This window comes from Saccopteryx bilineata, chromosome 4 (genome assembly GCF_036850765.1).
Source record: "Saccopteryx bilineata isolate mSacBil1 chromosome 4, mSacBil1_pri_phased_curated, whole genome shotgun sequence".
In the NCBI taxonomy this organism is placed as follows: Eukaryota; Metazoa; Chordata; class Mammalia; order Chiroptera; family Emballonuridae; genus Saccopteryx; species Saccopteryx bilineata.
In genome coordinates this window covers 12,954,797-12,974,368 of record NC_089493.1, presented here as the reverse complement: position 1 = coordinate 12,974,368, position 19,572 = coordinate 12,954,797, and the positions used below count along the sequence as shown (strand labels likewise).

The window sequence follows — 19,572 nt, the reverse complement described above, 5'->3', positions numbered from 1 at the left end:
GTTTGCCAATTACAGAACAGCAAAGAAGCATAAAAAGGAAATACAGAAGTAAGACGTTACTTATAAACTCTTTCCTTGCCTTTGCAGAATTATTTTTAAAACCTGTGATCAAAGCACTCAAAAAGTGGAGGTAGATAATGTGTTGAAAGAAAATACAGTTTGATTTCAGAAATTTATCTTTATTTATTTATTTTATTTTTCTTAAGTGAGAAGCAGGAAGGCAGAAAAACAGACTCCTGCATGTTCCCCAACCCAGATCCACCTGGCAAGCCCTCTATGGAGCGATGCTTTCCCATCTGGGGCTATTGCTCCATTGATCAGAACTGAGCTATTTTAGCACCTGAGGCGAGACCATGGAACCATTCTCAGTACTCAGGGCCAACTTGCTCCAACTGAGCCATAGTTGCAGGAGATGGAGAGAGAGAGAGAGAGAGAGAGAGAGAGAGAGAGAAGGGAGAGAGGGAAAAGATGAGAAGCAGAGAGTCACTCTCCTGTGTGCCCTGACCCAGAATAGAACCTGGGACATCCACGTACTGAGCCAACATTCTACCACTGATCCAACCGGCAGGGCCTAATTTTATAAATTTGATATTAAAATTTTCACACATATGAAACTGACCTATAATTTTTCCTCCTCACACTCTGTCAGTTTTTGGAATCAAGGTTATCCTACCAGCCTCCTAGAATAAACTGAAGAAAATAATCCAAATTTTTCTGTTCTCTGAGTTTGTAGAAGATTAAAATTATCTATGCCTTTAATGTTTCACAGAATTTATTCTTAAAACCGGATCAAGTGTTTTCATAGTAAGAAGACTTTTATTTATGGACCGATTCCTTTAAGAGTTCTAAAATTATTTGGATGTTATTCCTTTTTTCAGTGTGGTAATTCACACATTCAAGATTCATGTGCATGATAAACCTTGAGGAACACTACCTCAGAATACTCATTCCTATCATATCCAAAATTATATGCTATTCTTGTCCAATAGTTCAGTTTGCCTTTTTATAACCCCACAATTTCAACATTATGACCATGGTTTTACACAGACAATAGTGTAACATTTTCTTTGCTCACCAATTCTTTTTGCATCTCACAAACTCTCCTCAGATCACTATTCTTCTCCCTAAAACTGTATCTTTCAGATTTTAGTGAGGACCTACTGGTGGCAAACACATTCAGCTTCTGTATGTCTGAAAATATCTATTTTGCTCTCACTTCTGGAAAACAGTTTTGATGGGTATATGATTATAAATTGACAATTATTTTCTCCGGGCATTTTGTAGCTATTCTTCCACTCTCATATGGCTTTCATGGTCACTGTTGAAAAGGTCATTTGTTAATCTAATAACTGTTCCTTCATAAATAAGTCTTCTCTCTGGCTGTGTTTAGGATATTTCTTTGTTTCTGGTGTTCATCAGTGTCTCTATGATGTAGCTATATAAGAATTTCTTTATACTTGTCTGCTTGGGATTTGCTCTATTTCCTAAATCTGCAAATTGATATGTTCAATCAATCCTAGTGAATTCTAAGCTATTGTCACTTTGGACAGTGCCTCTCCATACTGTTAGCTCCTTCTGAGATCCATACTGTTAGCTCCTTCTGAGATTCTGACTAGACAAATTCATATCTTCTGTCTGTCCTCTGTAATCTTAATCTCTCTCTAATAGATGCCATCCTTTTTATCTCCATTCTGTATTCTGCATATTTTCCTCAAATTCATTTCCCAATTTGCTCATTCTCTCCTTAACTATATCTCAGTTGCTAGTAAAACACCTACTAAGTTTATAGTTTGAATTATTTTTTTCACTTCTAGAAGTATTGGTTCTTTTTTAAATCCATCTGGTCATTTTTCTTTAGCATGCCTTGTTCCTTAATATTACTGTCAGATCTCTCTTTAATTTTAAAACCATATAAACATACATCACATCTCACATCTAATAATCCCAACAGTCCCTGTGGGTCTAATTCTGCTATTTATTGTTTCCACATCTTTCACTATGCCTGGTCAACTTTCTTTGGTACTTCTTGAAGGTCTGGATAACAGTTTATTTCTCCCAAGAGGATTTACATTTGCTTTTTCTAGGCACCTGGGAACACGACCAACTCAGTCCAACTGTAAACTAAATTCTTAGTTTTTGTTGTTGTTGTTCTTTGGGGTCACACAAGTGTGTACAAATACAGCTGCAGTCCCACATGGTGACTGGCTTCTGCAGTGAATGCTCAGGGAAGGCTTTTATTTCATCTTTTATTCCCTTCACCCAGAGGCAATGCTGAGGTAGAAAAGTTTCCTCTCCACCACCTTGTGCAGGCTGGAGTTTCTTTTTCTCATTTAGTCTTATACTGAGCAGCAGCCATCCCTACCTCTCAGGAGCCTTAGTCGCTGTCTCCCATACCAACCATGAAAGTAGCAAATCCAAAGAACAAGCTCACAGTCCACGGCAGATGTTCCCAGCACAACCTCTGCCTTCAGGTTATGCTTCTCCAGATTCCTGTCCTCATTTTCTTCTTTGACGCTAAGGATTATGCTCATTCTTGCCCGCTGATCTACAGTTGAGTAGACTTTTTTTTTTTAAGAAATTTAACCCAGCACATTAGGGGCTTAAATGAGAAGGATTTTACAGGTATCTAAAGTTGTCAGCAGAAAGAGGAAATAGCCTGACCAGGCAGTGGCGCAGTGGATAGAGTGTCGGACTGGGATAGAGTGAGGACTCAGGTTGGAAACCCCAAAGTCACCTGCTTGAGCACAGGGTCGTTGGCTTGAGTGTGGGATCACATAAATGATCCATGGTCACTGGCTTGAGCCCAAAGGTCACTGGCTTGAGCCAGTGGGTCACAGGGTCACTCTCTCTGTTGTAGTCCCCCCCCCCATCAAGGCACATATGAGAAAGTAATCAATGAACAACTAAGGTGCTGCAATAAAGAATTGATGCCTCTCATCTCTCTCCCTGCCTGTCTGTGTCCCTCTCTCTGTCTCTGTCACACAAAAAAGAAAAAGGAAATTGCCTTTCTATTTCTATTTATGTATTGGAATATACCACCAAATATAAACGTGTCAGATCAAGGAACGTAATAGTTTCATGGCTTTTGTTACATACTATAAAATTCAGTGATAAAAATTAATATTACATTTTCATATTTTAATAGCGTGCTTGAGAAGATCTGTAGATTCTACATCTATTTTGCTACAGAGAAGTTATCTGTTAACACTGAATAAAAGTTTTTGGGCTTTATCATATCTGAAATAAAACTTAATCTTAGTCTGAATTTTTATAACTTATTTTCTAAAAGACTAGCTACCCATATATTTTAAAAATAAAGTCAGAAATAATTGGGTTAATTAAAAGCAGAGGTAAATAGATAGTTTCAGTTGATCAATTGTGCTTATGTTTTCAAGAAGTTATATAAAAGCTGACATTTCTAAAGCTTTTGTGTGAAAAAGAATGTAAACAGAATATGACTATTACAAATAAAAACCAGCAATTCACTTTCAAATATATAAAGGTTTTACAGAAATATCTTACTAGGTAAAATAAGTGTATTCATTTATTCATTCTTCTATTCACTCCTTCAGGAAACATTTATTTAGAGACTGCTGTGTATAAGGCATTACCTTTGAAACCTTAGCTGTTGAAAAATTTTTATTTATTCCAATCCTATTTTCCATATTACTGAATTAAAAGATAAATTCTGGTAGAAAAAATAGGACAAGACACTGTAATCGCCTCAAGGAATATAGATTATAATTTAAGCATGCAATGTTTTTCTGTCAAGGATTTCTTACTGTCTCACAATTACACCTCTCCTACAGCAAAAATAGATAAGCTCATTCTTATATCAAGAATCACTTAAACACCTGAAACTAATACAAAATAATATTAAGTGTTGAAAAATAAAATAAAAAAAGAATCACTTAAAAGTAGAATAAACGTAAGAGGGAAGTTAAATATAACCTTGCATTCAAAATATTTAAATATCTATGACTTCATGTAAAATATCTGAAAATGGAAAAATGAGTGAGCTGACCTGAATGATTTTATCTTTAAAGCCAGACAAGAAATATTAATAAATTTTATTCTTAAAAAACTAACCCTGGCCACTTCACATTCAGTAGGACGACTATAACAAAAAGTTATAAAGTAGTTAATAACAAGTGTTGACAAGGATATGGATTTATCAGAACACTCACACTGCTGCTGAGAATGTAAAATGGTGTGGCCATTTTGAACAGTCTTGGTAGTTCCTCAAGAAATTAAACACAGAATTATCATATAAAACAGAGATTCACTGCTAAGTATATGCCCAAGAGAAATTAAAACATATTTCCACGCAAAAACCTGTACACTAATGTTCGCAGCAGCATTATTTATAATAGCTGAAAGGCAGAAATAACCCAAATGTCCATCAACTGATGAATGGCTACACAAAATGTGTTATATCCATACAGCAGAATAATTATTAAGCCATAAACAAAAAGTACAGATTCATGCTACAACATGATGAACCTAGAAAACAAGCTAAATGAAAGAAACCATATACAAAAACGACATATCATACAATTCAATTTATGTGAAGTGTCCCAAAAGGGCAATTAGGTACAGAAAGCAGGTGAGGGGTTGTTCAGTGGTTGTTCAGGGTTGGCTTGGGAAGTAATAGCTAATGGGCTTCTTCCATGGTAAGGAAAATGTTCAGAATTGATTGTGGTGATGGTTGTACAACTCTGTGAATATACTGAAACCACTGATGTGTACCTTTTCAGTGGGTGAACTATACTGTATGTGAGTTCTATTGCAATAACGTTATTTAAATATAAGACATGCACATAAAACAGATTCTGTGACTAAAATATAAGATGACCTTAAAAAAAAGCTTTGGACAAGATGGCATAGGCACTATTCCTATTGAGTCACCATAGGATTGTGACCCTCCTTCCCCTTTGAGCAGATGCTGCCTTTGAAATAAGAAAACAAAGGTAGGGATAACAGAATTATTTGGATATTGAACCCCAGGCATGAAGGCTCAATACCAAGTGAGCTAAAGACAAATTACAGATAGGAACGTATCTGTAGATGTATATATAAGCACTTACATGGGTATTTAGGGCAGTGGCTGGGTTTGATTGTGAAAGCCCAAAATAAAGGACTTTCCCCCAGACTGGGCAGAACCCTCATATGGACTGCAGCCATCCATCGGCTCCGGGAAGCACACTGGCCCCTGAGAGTGTGAAGCAGGGAAGAAAAACAGTGTCCCCTGGTTTCTCTCTGTCCCTCCAGGGAAAGAGACAACCGGCCTGCAGTGGACGGGTGGAGCGAGGTGAAGTCCCGCTCCCACGTCCACCTGAAGGAAGGGAAATGAATGAGCATGCGCGCTGCAGGGGAGCGGGGAACATGAGGCGCACTCCCGACCAAGCTATGCAAGCGCGGCCAGGGCAGAACGTCAACCGCGGCTGCCTTGTTCCTGACTTAGAATTTCAGAACAGCAAGCGCAGAGTGTTAAACCAAATGTGGGGCTCTTCTAAGTGTGGGGATCTTGAACAGCCATGAGGCCTGACTCTTAAGCAGCAAGAACAATAGCAGTAAAACTGAGCAGCACAGATACGTATAAAGCAGAAAACCAAGATCATCTATAACCCCACCACCCAGGGACGACCATGGTTGGCAATCTGGTGTCTAACCCAGCTACATTTCCCTACACCCAGACACAGGTAGATATGACTCGTAATTTTTTACATTATGGAAATGGTGTATTGTAAATTATCTTCCGTGTTTGTTGGTGGGTTTTTTTTATACTTATTACATTACAAGGGCTTTCAAAGATGTTAGCAAGTACAGATCCTTTCAATCCAATTTTATGGATTATAGAACATAATAATGTTCCATTTAACCCAACTCGTATTGTTGGGTTTCTGAAGAGTCTTGAGTTTTTCATTATTCAAAATAATGATCATCGAATGTCAATTAAGTTAACTGAATGAGTCAATCAGTATAAAGCACTTAACACAGTACTCGGCAAGTAACAAGTTCTCTATAAATGTTAGCGATTTAAAAAAAAATATTGTCTCCTATGTAAACACTGAGCTAATTTACATTCCCAACAGCAGGGTAAAAGAGATTGATTTTTCTAAATCCTTGCTAATTCTTTCAAATTCTGCCTTTTGTATTTCTTCTGTGAATCATTTGTTCATGTTCTTTTTGTTGTTGTTCTTTTTTGTTGTTATTGTTCATGTTCTTTGACAGTTCTCCTGTTGGATTCCTTATGCTTTTTAAATTTTACCTAATTTCTGCACTGGGAATGTCAATCCTTTGTCACAGGAATAACAAGAACTTTTTTTCCCCCAAAAGGAACTAACTCAAGACTTACCTCCAGTTCCTAGGACCTTCAGGAGCTCAAAATTTTCAATCCCAACCTTCTCTGCATGTCCTGTCAAATTTGCTAAAAAACAGAGAAAAAACAATAATTAAAGGGATTAGTTACAGGAGGGGCCCCGCGGGGACTTCTGAGACCCCGGCAATGCTGTATTTCTTGACGTAGGTAGTTAAGCCAGTGTTCACTCTGTAATTAATTGTTAAACTGAACAGCTATGTTTTCTGTAATTTTCTGTGTGCTATATGTTACAATAAGACTTTTTTAAGAACGTAGTATCTACATATTATTTGTACCAAGGTTAACATAAAACAAAGTACTAACAGACTATAACCCAATATAGTCTGAAAATAGACACAGATTCTTCTGTGTAGATATGAAGTGAAAACTGAACAGGGCTCAGGAAGAAGGGAACTGGCGACTCCTGTACTTGGTGGAAGGGGGTGGTCGAGGTTCCCAGGGAGGAGGACGTCAGCGCCGGCTTCCTCAAGGTCTGCTCTTTGGCTTCTCCCGTCTTTGGCTTAGCTGCTGAGAGTTTATTCAGTGTGGTATTGCTTTTCTATCCAGATTGTCGCCACTGGCTGGTGAGGTAAGGCAGAGCTTAGGAGAGGTTCTGCCCTTCCTGATACCTCAAGCCCCAGATCTTAGGAAAACCCAATGCTGGGCTTGCAAAGAGCAGCCCTGGGCTTATAAAAACACTCCTTTTCACCCCAAGTTTCTCCTCGAGTTCCTGTTCCTGGCCTTTACTTACATAAGAATGGTGAGATCCCAGTGAACAAGCTTAGGGAGTATCCGCTTAGGGTGAAGTGACCTGGGAATCTTAAGCAGATTCATGTGGTCCAGCTCAGCTCACCCAAGGCAAGGTTTCAGTCTGGGGTAAGGTACCAAAGATCAAGCTTGTCATTATGGACTTCTTCACTTCGTTCTGTCTTCTGTCTTAATCTCACTTGGGAGACCTCGCAGCTCTAACTGCAGTAAGGTAGGGTACAGAGATCTGAACCCTGACCACGGTCCTCGAAGCTGTTACCTGAGACTGGCAGACCATTCCTTTCATGTCTTTCTGACCTGAACACCTTTATAAATGTTCATTTGTGAAAACTCTAGATTATTTTTTTTTCTCCAACGAGAGCTGGTTTTAGTGTTTGTTTTAGCAGGCAAATATCTCGGTTTGGCTCCTGTTTCTTGGGAGGCAGCTCTAGCCTAGATTTTTTGTCGTTAGCGGGGCCACTCCGAGTCTGCTGTATTCCTGCTTAGTTCAGAGGTCACTCACAGATGTGTGTACACAAAATCTGAGGACCCTTCCTTCTCTCGCTCTTCTCCTGGGATTCCTCCACTGTCTTCAGTGGTCAAGGTTAACTGGGTTCAGTCTTCCAGTTTCTCTGACCAGAGAGACTGTTGTTTTTCCACCAGAGTCCCCAGAGTATGTGGGCTGTACTTAGCCTGAAGCTATAGACAGAGAAAAGCCCAATTTTTTGGGGTTGTTTTTGTTTTTTTGTGACAGTCAGACAGAGGAACAGATAGGGACAGACAGGAAAGGAGAGAGATGAGAAGCATCAATTCTTTGTTGCGGCACCTTAGTTGTTCATTGATTGTTTTCTCATATGTGCCTTGACCGGGGGCTACAGCAGACCAAGTGATTTCTTGCTCAAGCCAGTGACCTTGGGTCCAAGCTGGTGAGCCTTGCTCAAACTAGATGAGCCTGCGCTCAAGCTGGCGACCTCGGGATCTCGACCTGGGTCCTCCGGGTCCCAGTCCAACACTCCATCCACTGTGCCACCGCCCGGTCAGGCCCCAAGTTATTTCTTATAGCTCCCTTCCTCCAACTGTATCCTCCCCACCAGAGCCTATCTGTTTCTGTTTGCTCTTGAGTGCCTTAAATTGCTGCTTTTTGTATTAACTCCAGGTTTTATAGTTGTTTCTTTGCAAAGAAGTTCTCTGGTTGGGGTCCTATTCTGACATTAATAAGTAGCAAAAGTCTTCCTACCATCAACAATAGTAGTTTCTACTTTAACTTCAACTAATGCAAGTTAACTTCAAAGAGTAAAACAAAAGTAAAAAGGTATATGATATAGTCCCATCTCAGAGATCTTGAACTTGATATCATATCATTTGATCTTTTACATTACATCTGTTAGGCCAGTGGTCGGCAAACTCATTAGTCAACAGAGCCAAATATCAACAGTATGATTGAAATTTCTTTTGAGAGCCAAATTTTTTAAACTTAAACTATATACAGTGTGTCCATAAAGTCAGTGCACTTTTGACCGGTCATAGGAAAGCAACCAAAGACTACAGAAATGTGAAATCTGCACCAAATAAAAGGAAAACCCTCCCAGTTTCTGTAGGATGATGTGGCAGCATGTGCGAATGCGCAGATGATGACGGAACACCGTGTATACAGCGGAGCAGCCCACGGCCATGCCAGTCGAGATGTGGACGGTACAGAGGAAAGTTCAGTGTGTTCTGTGGCTCGCTAAATTCAAATCCGTGACCAAAGTGCAACGTGAATATTGGTGCGTTTATAATGAAGCGCCACCACATAGGAATAACATTACTTGGTAGGAAACCGGCAGTTTGGTGGAGAAACCCCGTTCTGGTAGGCCATCAGTCAGTGATGAGTCTGTAGAGGCTATACGAGATAGCTACCTAAGGAGCCCTAAAAAATCTGTGCATGAGCCCACATCGAACTGCACTGAATAGGTATGAAACTGGGAGAGTTTTCCTTTTATTTGGTGCAGATTTCACATTTCTATCATCTTTTGTTGCTTTCCTGTGACTGATGACTTTACAGACACACTGTAGGTAGGTACATTCCTTATCGAGGTAGCACCTGCATGTGGTATTTTGTGGAAGAGCCGCATGTGGCTCGCGAGCCACGGTTTGCCGACCAGGGTGTTAGGCAAAGGAAGTGCTCACACACAATGGGAGCAAGTCAATAGGCAGTTCTATCATATTTAGGCGTGGGGGGAATATTTATTATAAATATTTTTTCATTGTGTTAAAGACAAAACACATAAATGGAAATATTTAATATGACATTACATAGAATCCTAAGCAATGACAAACCCACAATCAAGCATGTCAGTCTAAGCGTCCAAATGGTTCTCATTTCTACGCTATTATTTGTCATTGTAATTAGAAGCCTTTAAGCATGAAAATCTAAAAATAAACTGCATTTCTCTTAAATAAACTGTTAACCTAAGATCAAGAGCTCAAACCTCCCAGCAACAATAATAATATTTATTAGAACAAGGCTTAAAATATTTACATAGTTTATTTCACACTCGAGGTGAAATAAACATCAGCCAATCACAGAAATCTTCTGCATTTCTGAGTCATTACATGTCTTAGTAAAATCCAAAATAATATTTTGATCATACGGTGTGTAGCTACCTGCATAACTGGGACCAGATTGTTCCCGAAATAGGCCTGTGCTGTATTGAGACAGGACTGCCCACTGCCTTTCTTCATACATGAAAGTGAATGTACTCCACTGTGGTGGTAGAAGCTCCTTTTCTTGCGCCAGGAATGCCTCTGCCCATTCCCCTGTCTAGTTCTCCCAAAGTAAGACAGGTTACTAATCTAAGTAGTTAAGAGTCCAAAATTCTGACTGGGCACAGTTAGTAGTAGACGGAATCCACACAAGATTTTTTTGTGTGGGGTTTTTTTTGCCTCAAACTTCTTGCCTGGCCTGGCCCAACCCTCTGAGGCCATATGGCTCTTCTCCTGCACTTCTCCACTATAGATAGTAGTTAACTAAGCAGATTCAGGGGTTCTTTGAGGACTTAATGTTCACTCACTAGTTTGTTTTCCCCTCTAACATTCTAACTCAGACACCTCAACATGCTAGTCCCAAGATTATAATTAGATGGGGCTGGAAGGGAAGTAAGAGTCCTCACTTATGGCTTAGGCCTAAACTACAGCCACCAGTGCCACCTGGATTAACTGGCTGCTGGAAGTTGGCACAACTCTCATTAGTGTGGTAGGTACTCTGTGTCCCACTGGCTACTGCTCTTTGCAGACAGTCCCCTTGTGACTCCTGAGGGATAAGGGTAGACTGGCTGGGCAGAGTTGGGTGTTTCTCAATTTCTGACCATAATAGCTTAAAGGCACCAAAATTACACCCTCAGCCCCATGAAAACTCTTCACAAATACATAAAATAACAAAGAATAGCAAGAAACTTTAAAAACTTAGACTAGAGCTATTTAGTTGGTACATAATAGTATGACCACATCAGTGGTTTATATCTGACAGCTATTTTGAAGCCCACAGCACATGAATGTTAAATATTAGTACACTTAGACTAAAACAAGTATTTCTAAAATGGTCAACTTTAAGCCTTTCTCTTGCTGTTAATGTTTAAAGATCCTCTCCTCAAGAGCATGTATAGTTGTTTCACAGTAATGTATTACTAAGTTTATTCATTGAGAAAAGATAGATGTGAACAGTTGAAATGCTTTCACAAAGCAATTTTAACCAATGTTTTTCTTATTAAAATATAAGGAACTATACCATTGAAAATCCTTTACTTCTTGATTAGTGTTACTCATTATAATGCATACTTTCTGGTTAGGAAATCACTTTTATGACTAAATTTAAGTCCTTTATGAGAAGTCAATGGATTTTTTAAAAAAATATCTTTGTCAAACTCAAACAAATTTCAATATTTAAATGATTCCCTTTAGGAAAGTCTGGATTATCAACAGTAGTTACAGAAAACATCTTGTATTAGCAATGAATATCAATACTTGGTTCCTCACACTTATCACTAGATCCTGCGACTCCTTGTACAGAATTAACATGGGTATCTGTGATGTGGAAAAATATGACTGATAGAACTTTGTTTTTTAGCGAGACAGAGACAGAGAAAGGGACAGATAGGGACAGACAGACAAGAGGGGAGAGAGATGAGAAGCATCAATTCTTCATTGCAGCACCTTAGTTATTCGCTGATTTTCTCATATGTGCCTTGATGGGGGGGGGGGCTCCGGCAGAACCAATGACCTCTTGCTCAAGCCAGTGACCTTGGGCTTCAAACCAGTGACCTCAGGGTTTTGAACCTTGGTCCTCTGCGTCCCAGGCTGACACTTTATCCATTGTGCCACCACCTGGTCAGGCTGACTGATATAATTTTTTAAATAATAAATTTAGACTAATAGATAATTGTCTTTTCTCTCAAATTTAAAAAGCTTTGTTGTTTGTATTATTTATTATAAAATAATGTATGTGCAAGGGTTTGAAAAAAATAGATAATAGGCCTAAAGTAGACTCAGAATCCTTGGCATATTCTTCCAGGATCTTAGACATAAATCTGTGATTGAAAAATGGCTTCTCACTGAACTTTCTAGGCAATTCTATTAGTAAATGTAATTCATAAGGCATATTATCTATGATCTTTTTTTTAATTTTATTTATTCATTTTAGAGAGGAGAGAGACAGAGAGAGAGAAGGGGAGGAGGAGCTGGAAGCATCAACTCCCATATGTGCCTTGACCAGGCAAGCCCAGGGTTTCGAACTGGCGACCTCAGCATTTCCAGGTCGACGCTTTATCTATCCACTGCGCCACCACAGGTCAGGCCAGATCTTTTTTTTTTTTAATTGTGAGATATTTAACTTGGAACTTCCCACTCTTATGGAGGAAAATCAGGTAAAACGCATGATTAGATCCAATGATTCACATGTGCTAACGATAAAAGGCTTAATCTAAAAGCTTTTTATACTTAAAATACAAATAAAGACAAGAATGCTTTTGAAGCCATTTCAAGTAAGGTTTCTAGTATTTGACTAAGGCACTCACATACCAGATTTTATCCAATAAATTAATCACTTGTTAAACTTGCAATAAGCTATGAGAAACGTAATTTAATAGAAAGGATAATGGTGTCTGTGAACACCAAGGGGAGTTTTATTATCATGCGAAGCTAGTTAGCAACGCTCATTGGGAATACAGGCCCTCATTCACTCATTTCACATATATAGGGAATGCCTAGTAACACCTGAATAGGTGTTAGGCCTTTAGTTAAGGACAGGATTTGAAATGGCAAAAATGAGACATCAGCTAGAGAATTCTGAGCTAGAAAAACAGTTAGAGCAAAGGCCTAGGTAGGAATAAGTATTTTCCTAGCGGAGAATAATGAGAGGAGCTATTATTGGTTTATGTGGGGAAAACAGTAAAAATATAACGTCAAATAAGTACATGAAACTTGCTGACTCAGAATCTGGAATGCCAGATTAATTTGTTTTAATTGAATCCCTAAGTAATGGTGCTTTGCGACAAGCTGAAAGTCAGGTCTTAGACATAAGACTCCGGCAGTGATGCAGCACGTGCACAGCAGCAGGGAGAGACTGAGGCTAAAAGATGCTGAGGTGACTGCAGTAACCAAGAGGGTCAGGTCTGAGGAGAAACACCCGACAGAATCTTGTTGGAAGAGGAAGTTGGAAGGGAAGGTTGAAAGGGGAAGTTGTGGGTTTAGCCCTGATTTTGAAGTAATGGCAGGACATCCTAAAAGGAGCGCCATGCGGGCCGTTCTAGACAAGGAACTAAAGGTCTGCAGAGAAGAGACGGAATTCTGACAGGACTCAGGACATGCCCCCCCCAAATTACAGAGCCGTGGCACACTGAGGATTGTAAGCTCCGGGGCTGTGAGTAACAGCAAGTGCAGGAAGGACTCTCTGACCTTCCTCCGAAGCAGGGCTTCCACCTTCTCGTGAGAGGTGCCCTCCTGCTCCCCAGAGGAAAAGAGCATCCTTATCTCTGAAGACAAAGGACACAGAGAGGAGTCTGAACAAACAGGCCGCCCCAAGGGTCCCTCAGTTCACTGCACTTCCTCATACCCTTTGTCCTATCACGCCCCTTTTCACTCTTCAGCGAACCTCATGTGAGCATGCTCAGGCTTAAAGGTTTCTTTGAGTCATTTCCTTACAAAGGCTCCCGAGTCACACAAAATTAATATTAAATTTGTATAGTTTTCTCTTGTTATTGTCTTTTGTTACAGAGATCCCGATTGAGAACTTACAAAGGTAGAGAATAAAAATTATTTTTCCTCTCCTAAAATGCACAAGGTTATTAAGAGATGGGCAATGGCTAGACATGCAGAAAAAAGCCCTTCCAGAGACCCCCCGAAAAGGAGGGTGAGTCTTAGTAAAGATCAGGGTTGGGATGCAAGAAGAAATACAGCCAGAGACATGGTTAGAAAATCTAGAAAAGAATGTCTGATAGAAAACTGATTATCAATGAAGTCAAACTGTGGTACAACTAGACATACATGTTTGGTCTTTGTTCCCAGTTCCTGGCGCAGAGCTCCCAGGAGCTCGGGAACCGGCAGAGTGGGAGGTGTGTCTACCTAACAGGATGACTGGTGACTGGGAACCCAGCCCCTAGATAGCTTCAGGGTGGGGGGCTGGTTGCTAAAAAAAAAAAAAACAACCTAGGACTTTCAGCCCCAGCCTCCCCTTTCTCCTTTTGGGAGGGGTGGGTGGGCTAGAGATTAAGGTAATCAACAATGGTCAAAGATTTAATCAATTATGCCTACATAATATCACCCTCCATAAAACCCTAAACCACAGTTCAGAGAGCTTGAGGTTGGTGCCCACATAGAGGTGCTAGGATGCTGGTGCTCCCTGTGAGGCTTGGAAGTCCTCATTCTCCATCCCGCCCGACATACCTCAACCAATACCTGCCCGATGGACTTCTTCCATCAGGCGGTTCCTAAGTTACAGTATCCTCAAGTCCAGGCAGGGAGGGCAAGGTGTAAGGATAGGGATGGGAAAACAAAACAACATCCTTAAAACCAATGAATCGAGACAGTTCTGTTCAATGAATGGGATATCGAAGAGGGAAATGGGGAAAGATCATATGAAACATTTTTCCACCTTAGAAGGCAGATGAACAAAGGCAAAATGAGGAAGGCTGGGAAAAGTGGAGGGGGAGGGGCTTCCTGCGGAGCAGATCCTCCATGAGGTGATAAAGGATGGGATCCAGAACAGAGAGGGTTAGAGAAGCACTGAAGGACGGAGAGAAGGATCGAGATTTGGTAGGGATGGAAAAAAGGCTTATAGCCTTTCCAGTGGACACAAAGCCCTCCCGCCAGAGAGGCAGTGCGTTGACACAAGAGGCAGATACCTCAGACACCAGCTAGGCTAAAATGCACAACAGATTATGAAATGAGGTCCACGCAAGTCTCCAAAATAAAAATCATTGTAAGCAGTGTAGAAAGATTTAAACCATCTTCATAGAAAGAACTTAAGTACTTAAAGAATAGTCATTCAGGCCCTGGCTGGTTGGCTCAGCGGTAGAGTGTCGGCCCGGCGTGTGGAAGTCCTGGGTTCAATTCCCAGTCAGGGCACACAGGAGAAGCGCCCATCTGCTTCTCCACCCCTCCCCCTTCTCCTTCCTTTCTGTCTCTCTCTTCCACTCCTGCAGCCAAGGCTCCATTGGAGCAAAGATGGCCCGGGCGCTGAGGACGGCTCTATGGCCTCTACCTCAGGTACTAGAATGGTTCTGACCACAGCGGAGCAACACCCTAGATGAGCAGAGCATTGCCTCCTGGTGGGCATGCCAGGTAGATTCCGGTCGGGAGCATGCGGGAGTCTGTCTCTCTGCCTCCTTGCTTCTAACTTCAGAAAAATACAAAAAACAAAAACAAATAGAATAGGTAATCAAAAGACAGACCGAACAAAATTAAAAACAAAAAATAATTGAGCAATGGGTCTCTAGCATTTTCCAGGGACAACCTAATCAGAAATCAGTAGTTTCAGATAACAGGTCCCCCAGGAAGGAACACCCATGCAGGAGACGGCTGGACCCTACTCCTGCGACTTTATGTCTTACCTATTAAGAGTACACAACCAACTTCCTTCTTCCTAATTCTACGCTCACCAAGCAACTCAATTTACCTTGATACTTTTACCAAAAAGGAAAAACACACTAATTAAGCAAACACAAATGTTTCGCAATACTTACCTGTATTCCCACTGTAAACTGGGATAGTGTCACTTGTGTTTACACATCAGTCTTTTGTGATAACTATAGCGATAAGCATGAAATCAGAGCACAAAGAGAACACCAACAACACGATGATCCAGCGTTTAAAACCAATTTGCCACTATCAAGGAACATGTTATTATATGTCATTTGTTTCCTGACCTTTTCTTCATTTCAGAAGAAAAGGAGAACAATTATTTAAAAAGTAACATTGTGAGATTTAGTTGTGAAAGCAATAGGAAGAGAAACTTAACAGCTGCTGCTGCTGAAACTGAAATAATTAAGCCATAACTGATTATAAACCTAGGCTCTATAGAACAACTACTAAAACTTAAACTCGCTACACAAAACCTTGTCCAATTTTCAGGAACTTTTTCTTTCTCTTTGAGACACTTGCTCATTGACTTAAAAAAACAAAGGGGGAGGAAAAACAAAGCCTAACAAGTTAATCAAAAAGTTCCTGTTTTTGGTAAAGAAAGGAGTTTCAGTATTGGCCCAAATTCCTTATTCTTCAGTAATTAGTTTCACCTTCCCCTTTCCAGTACCGTCAATATTTAAGAAAACATGAACCTCTAATTTCCAAGTCCTGGTGTGAAAAATAGCACATCATGATATTATGGGCACTTTTCTCTGTTTAAAACTTTTCCTGTGACTTAGGACAGAGAAAGTCTCAGGGGTGGGGGCGACCACAACGCCACCATCCTAATACTAGCTACCCTCGTTCTGTGTGTTTATTTCCAGTCTTTTCTTCTGCATGTTATCCTAGGTATTAGCTGGGGTTTGCCAGTTCCTTATAATCTACTAAATGGACTCAAAGCCCACAGAGCCCAAGCCCCACCCCCCCGGATCTTTTCTAATCTGAAGAGAAGGGAATTCAACGTAGAATCCTTCTTAATTTCTCTCCATCTTCCATCCTCCAGAGAGGGGGTTATTATCTCACCTAGCTCCTGGCCTCCCATCATTTTTCTGACTTTTCTCCTTGTCTCTCTCCCCTTCTCTGTTAGAAACGAACCAACAAAACCTTCCTGTTTCCTGCCAAGCCGCTTCCTCCTTTTCCGACCTCTCAGCTGCTGCTACCGTCCATTCTCATATCCCTAAGTGAACCTGATAGAGGCAATGTCCCCAGGGCAGTTCCCTCCATAATAGGAATTCTGGTGCCCACTGCGGTAAGAATACATTGTCTTCCCCCTACCTATTATGTAGGTTTTACATAATCATCATTCTCTACATATAACTACATAGTCTACTAATTGAACAAGCACTCTGAATGCTGACTCCTGTCTGATATTGTGCAAAGCACAGGCGAGACTGAAGCAGACACACCCATGATGCCAAGCAGTGCAGGGTGCAGAGGGGGCGCTCAGGCAAGTGAGAAAGCCCCATGTACAAGCACTAGTAGACAGGTATAAGGGACAGAGAGACCAGGAGGCAGAAGAGACATCTCACCACAGCTGGAGGTTTGGAGAAGTCAGGTGCTGACGGACAGCAGGGCAGAAGAAAAAGCCTGCCCATCAGAAGGAAACACAGAGAAGCCCCGAGAAGACAGATCAGAGCCTGTCTAGGACCTGCCCGCAGTGCAGGCAGGCAAGCAGGCAATGGAGGGGAAGAGGCCCAGCAGGACACAGCAGGGACCAGTGCATAAAGACTGCGTGAGACCTGAAAGAGTTTCCATGTCGTTCTAAAGGGAATAGGAGCCAACGGAAGATTTCAGGCAGAGGATTAAGATAATCAGTTCTGTACATTAGAAAGACCATGAGCAGCAGTGTGGAAGGTGAATTAGCAAGAATTCACACAGAAGACAGCAAAGCCAATGCACAGGTTGATGCAATAGTCGAGGCCCGAAACAACAAACTAAGGTACAGGGAAAGAGAGAAAAAGTAAAGTGCCCGATATGTTATTCATGAATACTACTAAGAGCAAAATGAAAACATTAGGAATTATTAAAATTATTAAATTCTAAATAGCTATCATGCCATCTTTCAAGTTTAAAATGATCCTTAAGTGACCATGAGATCAGAAAGTACTCAGTATAAGACAGGATCAATTTTCAAAAAGTTTCACATGAACTATATTCATTTGTCACAAGGTGAACCTGTATGCCAAAAAAGAGTGAATTTTTCTCATGTAAATAATACCTCAATATAAAAAAAGGCTATAAAGTAAAAATCCAAAAAAATTTTTAAACAGTAATATTATAAAGAAGATATGTTCAGATTCAATAAGGATTTTCTTAATGTTTATTTGGTTATTGTTTTGCATACAAATCTATTTACTTATCAAAGTTAATGCTTACTTTTTAGAAAAGTCACATGCTTCTAAATTGCAACATAAAGCTTCTTACACTTATTTTTCAAAATGCACACATTTCTGATAGGTCTTAACACTATAGCACCTAAGCAAATTGTTATTTAATTTTATAAAAAGATGACTTACTTCATTATTCTGAAATGTTACAAGTTCTTCTGTCCTTGCTATGAGGGAGCATATGACTGACTAGCATGTCATTAACATGCAGCTGTGTTTATACCTAGATTTGGTGAACATAAACTTTATGAATTAAAAATAAGTACATGAAATGTCTGTGGGATTTCTAAATGAAGATGGCCGAAGGACAATAAAGAATTTTACTGTAGTCAGATTATTAGAAAAGTCACAATTATTATGAAACAAAGCTTTAAATGAACAATCAACGACTCAGAGGGGGACGGGGTCGGGAGGTGAGTGAGAAACGTGACGGGATCAAGCAAAGAAAAAGAAAACAAACAAAAATAATAATAAAATAAATACTAAAAAAGAAAATAAGTAGGCTCAGACAACAGTGTAGGGGGTACAGAAGGGGCAGGGGGTGGGGAGCTGGAGCAGGACAGGGGGGGTAGATGGTGATGGAGGGAGACTTCACTCGGGGTGAAGAGCACACAATGCAATAGACGGATGATGTATTGTAGGATTGTGCACCTGAAACCTGTATAATTTTATTAACCAATGTCACCCCAATAAATTCAACAAAAAGTAAACAGAAAAAGAACAGTCAACTAGAATACTTCATTTCCACGCCATGCCATATGACTGAAGTTAATATACACAAAAATGTGAAGAAAAAGGTAAATTAGGGAATAATACATCACATCAAAAGGACTACATAGAAGTTTTTATAAGACTTACTTTCAAAGGCAAGTACCTTAGTGTTAGTTTATAAATTATCTGACAGCTTACAGACACTCGGGCTTCGAACTTAAATCCAGGTAGACAAAGAACAGAACTGCACTATTTACACTCAGCACGCGTTCCTTACTAAGTGAAGGAGACCTTCATTTGCAGTAGAAGTGATGCTTCAGTGTTTTGGCAAGCAAAAAATTAGATAATATAAATGATAAAAACTTGAACCATTACAGCAAAGCAAAATTATTTTGGTATTTGTTGATATATTTTAAAGTGTACCTTCCATGCAAGCAGTGAAATAGTTTCAAATGGTCCAAAGTAACATTCCCAAGGAGATTTCAATTTGATGTAAAAAAAAAAATACAGCAGCATTTTGTTCCTAAGTCATAACCTCATTTTCCCACTGCAATCCTTTTACCTCTATACTTTTACCTCTATACTTAATTCTATTGTGAGAAAGTACTGGATCAACAGCCTTTCCTTTTTCTATTTGTCAGACAACATGCTGCTAATAGTGCCAATTTGGTTTCTAAGTACTTAAATGTAGCAGATTTGAATCAAATATCAGTTTGCAATAATTTGTGCTTACAACTATAAACTGTCATAGAGCTACTAACAACTGAGTTTTCAAGAATAATCCTACTTTTAAAAAATGTTAACTCACAGTAAACTACCTAATTTCATTCTATGCACACTGGGGACCAAAGAAACTACATCCATCCTGTCTTGTCCCATCCTTCCTTGCTCTATTTCAGTTGCAACTCTGGTTTCTCCAACATAATCATACTTTGAGACCAAGTCTGGGATTGAGAAGAAAAGGTTCAGAGCCCCCCGTTCGGGGTGGGGGTGGGGAGAACCACAGGTACCAGAGCTCCGCAGCAGAGGGCTGCCCCCTGCTGGACCTCCCTGGCTTATTTCAAACATGGAGGAACTCATTCCCCTGAAACCAAGTTCAGCAATTCAGGCTATCAAGCATAATTATGTTGCCATATGAAAAGTTACAGATCTTTTGTATTTCTAAACACAATTACTATGTTCCCATATTCCTAATCAATTTTTAACTTTCTG

The 19,572-nt window shown here is 40.0% G+C and overlaps 1 protein-coding gene across 1 annotated transcript in view; it reads right to left on the bottom strand.

Annotated features, from left to right (window-relative positions):
* The window catches only part of RPS6KA5 (ribosomal protein S6 kinase A5), a 134,997-nt gene that overhangs the window by 97,331 nt on the left and 18,094 nt on the right, over positions 1-19,572 (bottom strand). The window contains exon 2 of the mRNA XM_066276052.1: positions 6,359-6,430. Within this exon, the coding sequence (XP_066132149.1) occupies positions 6,359-6,430 (72 nt within the window). The remainder of the gene's footprint in view (positions 1-6,358; positions 6,431-19,572) is intronic.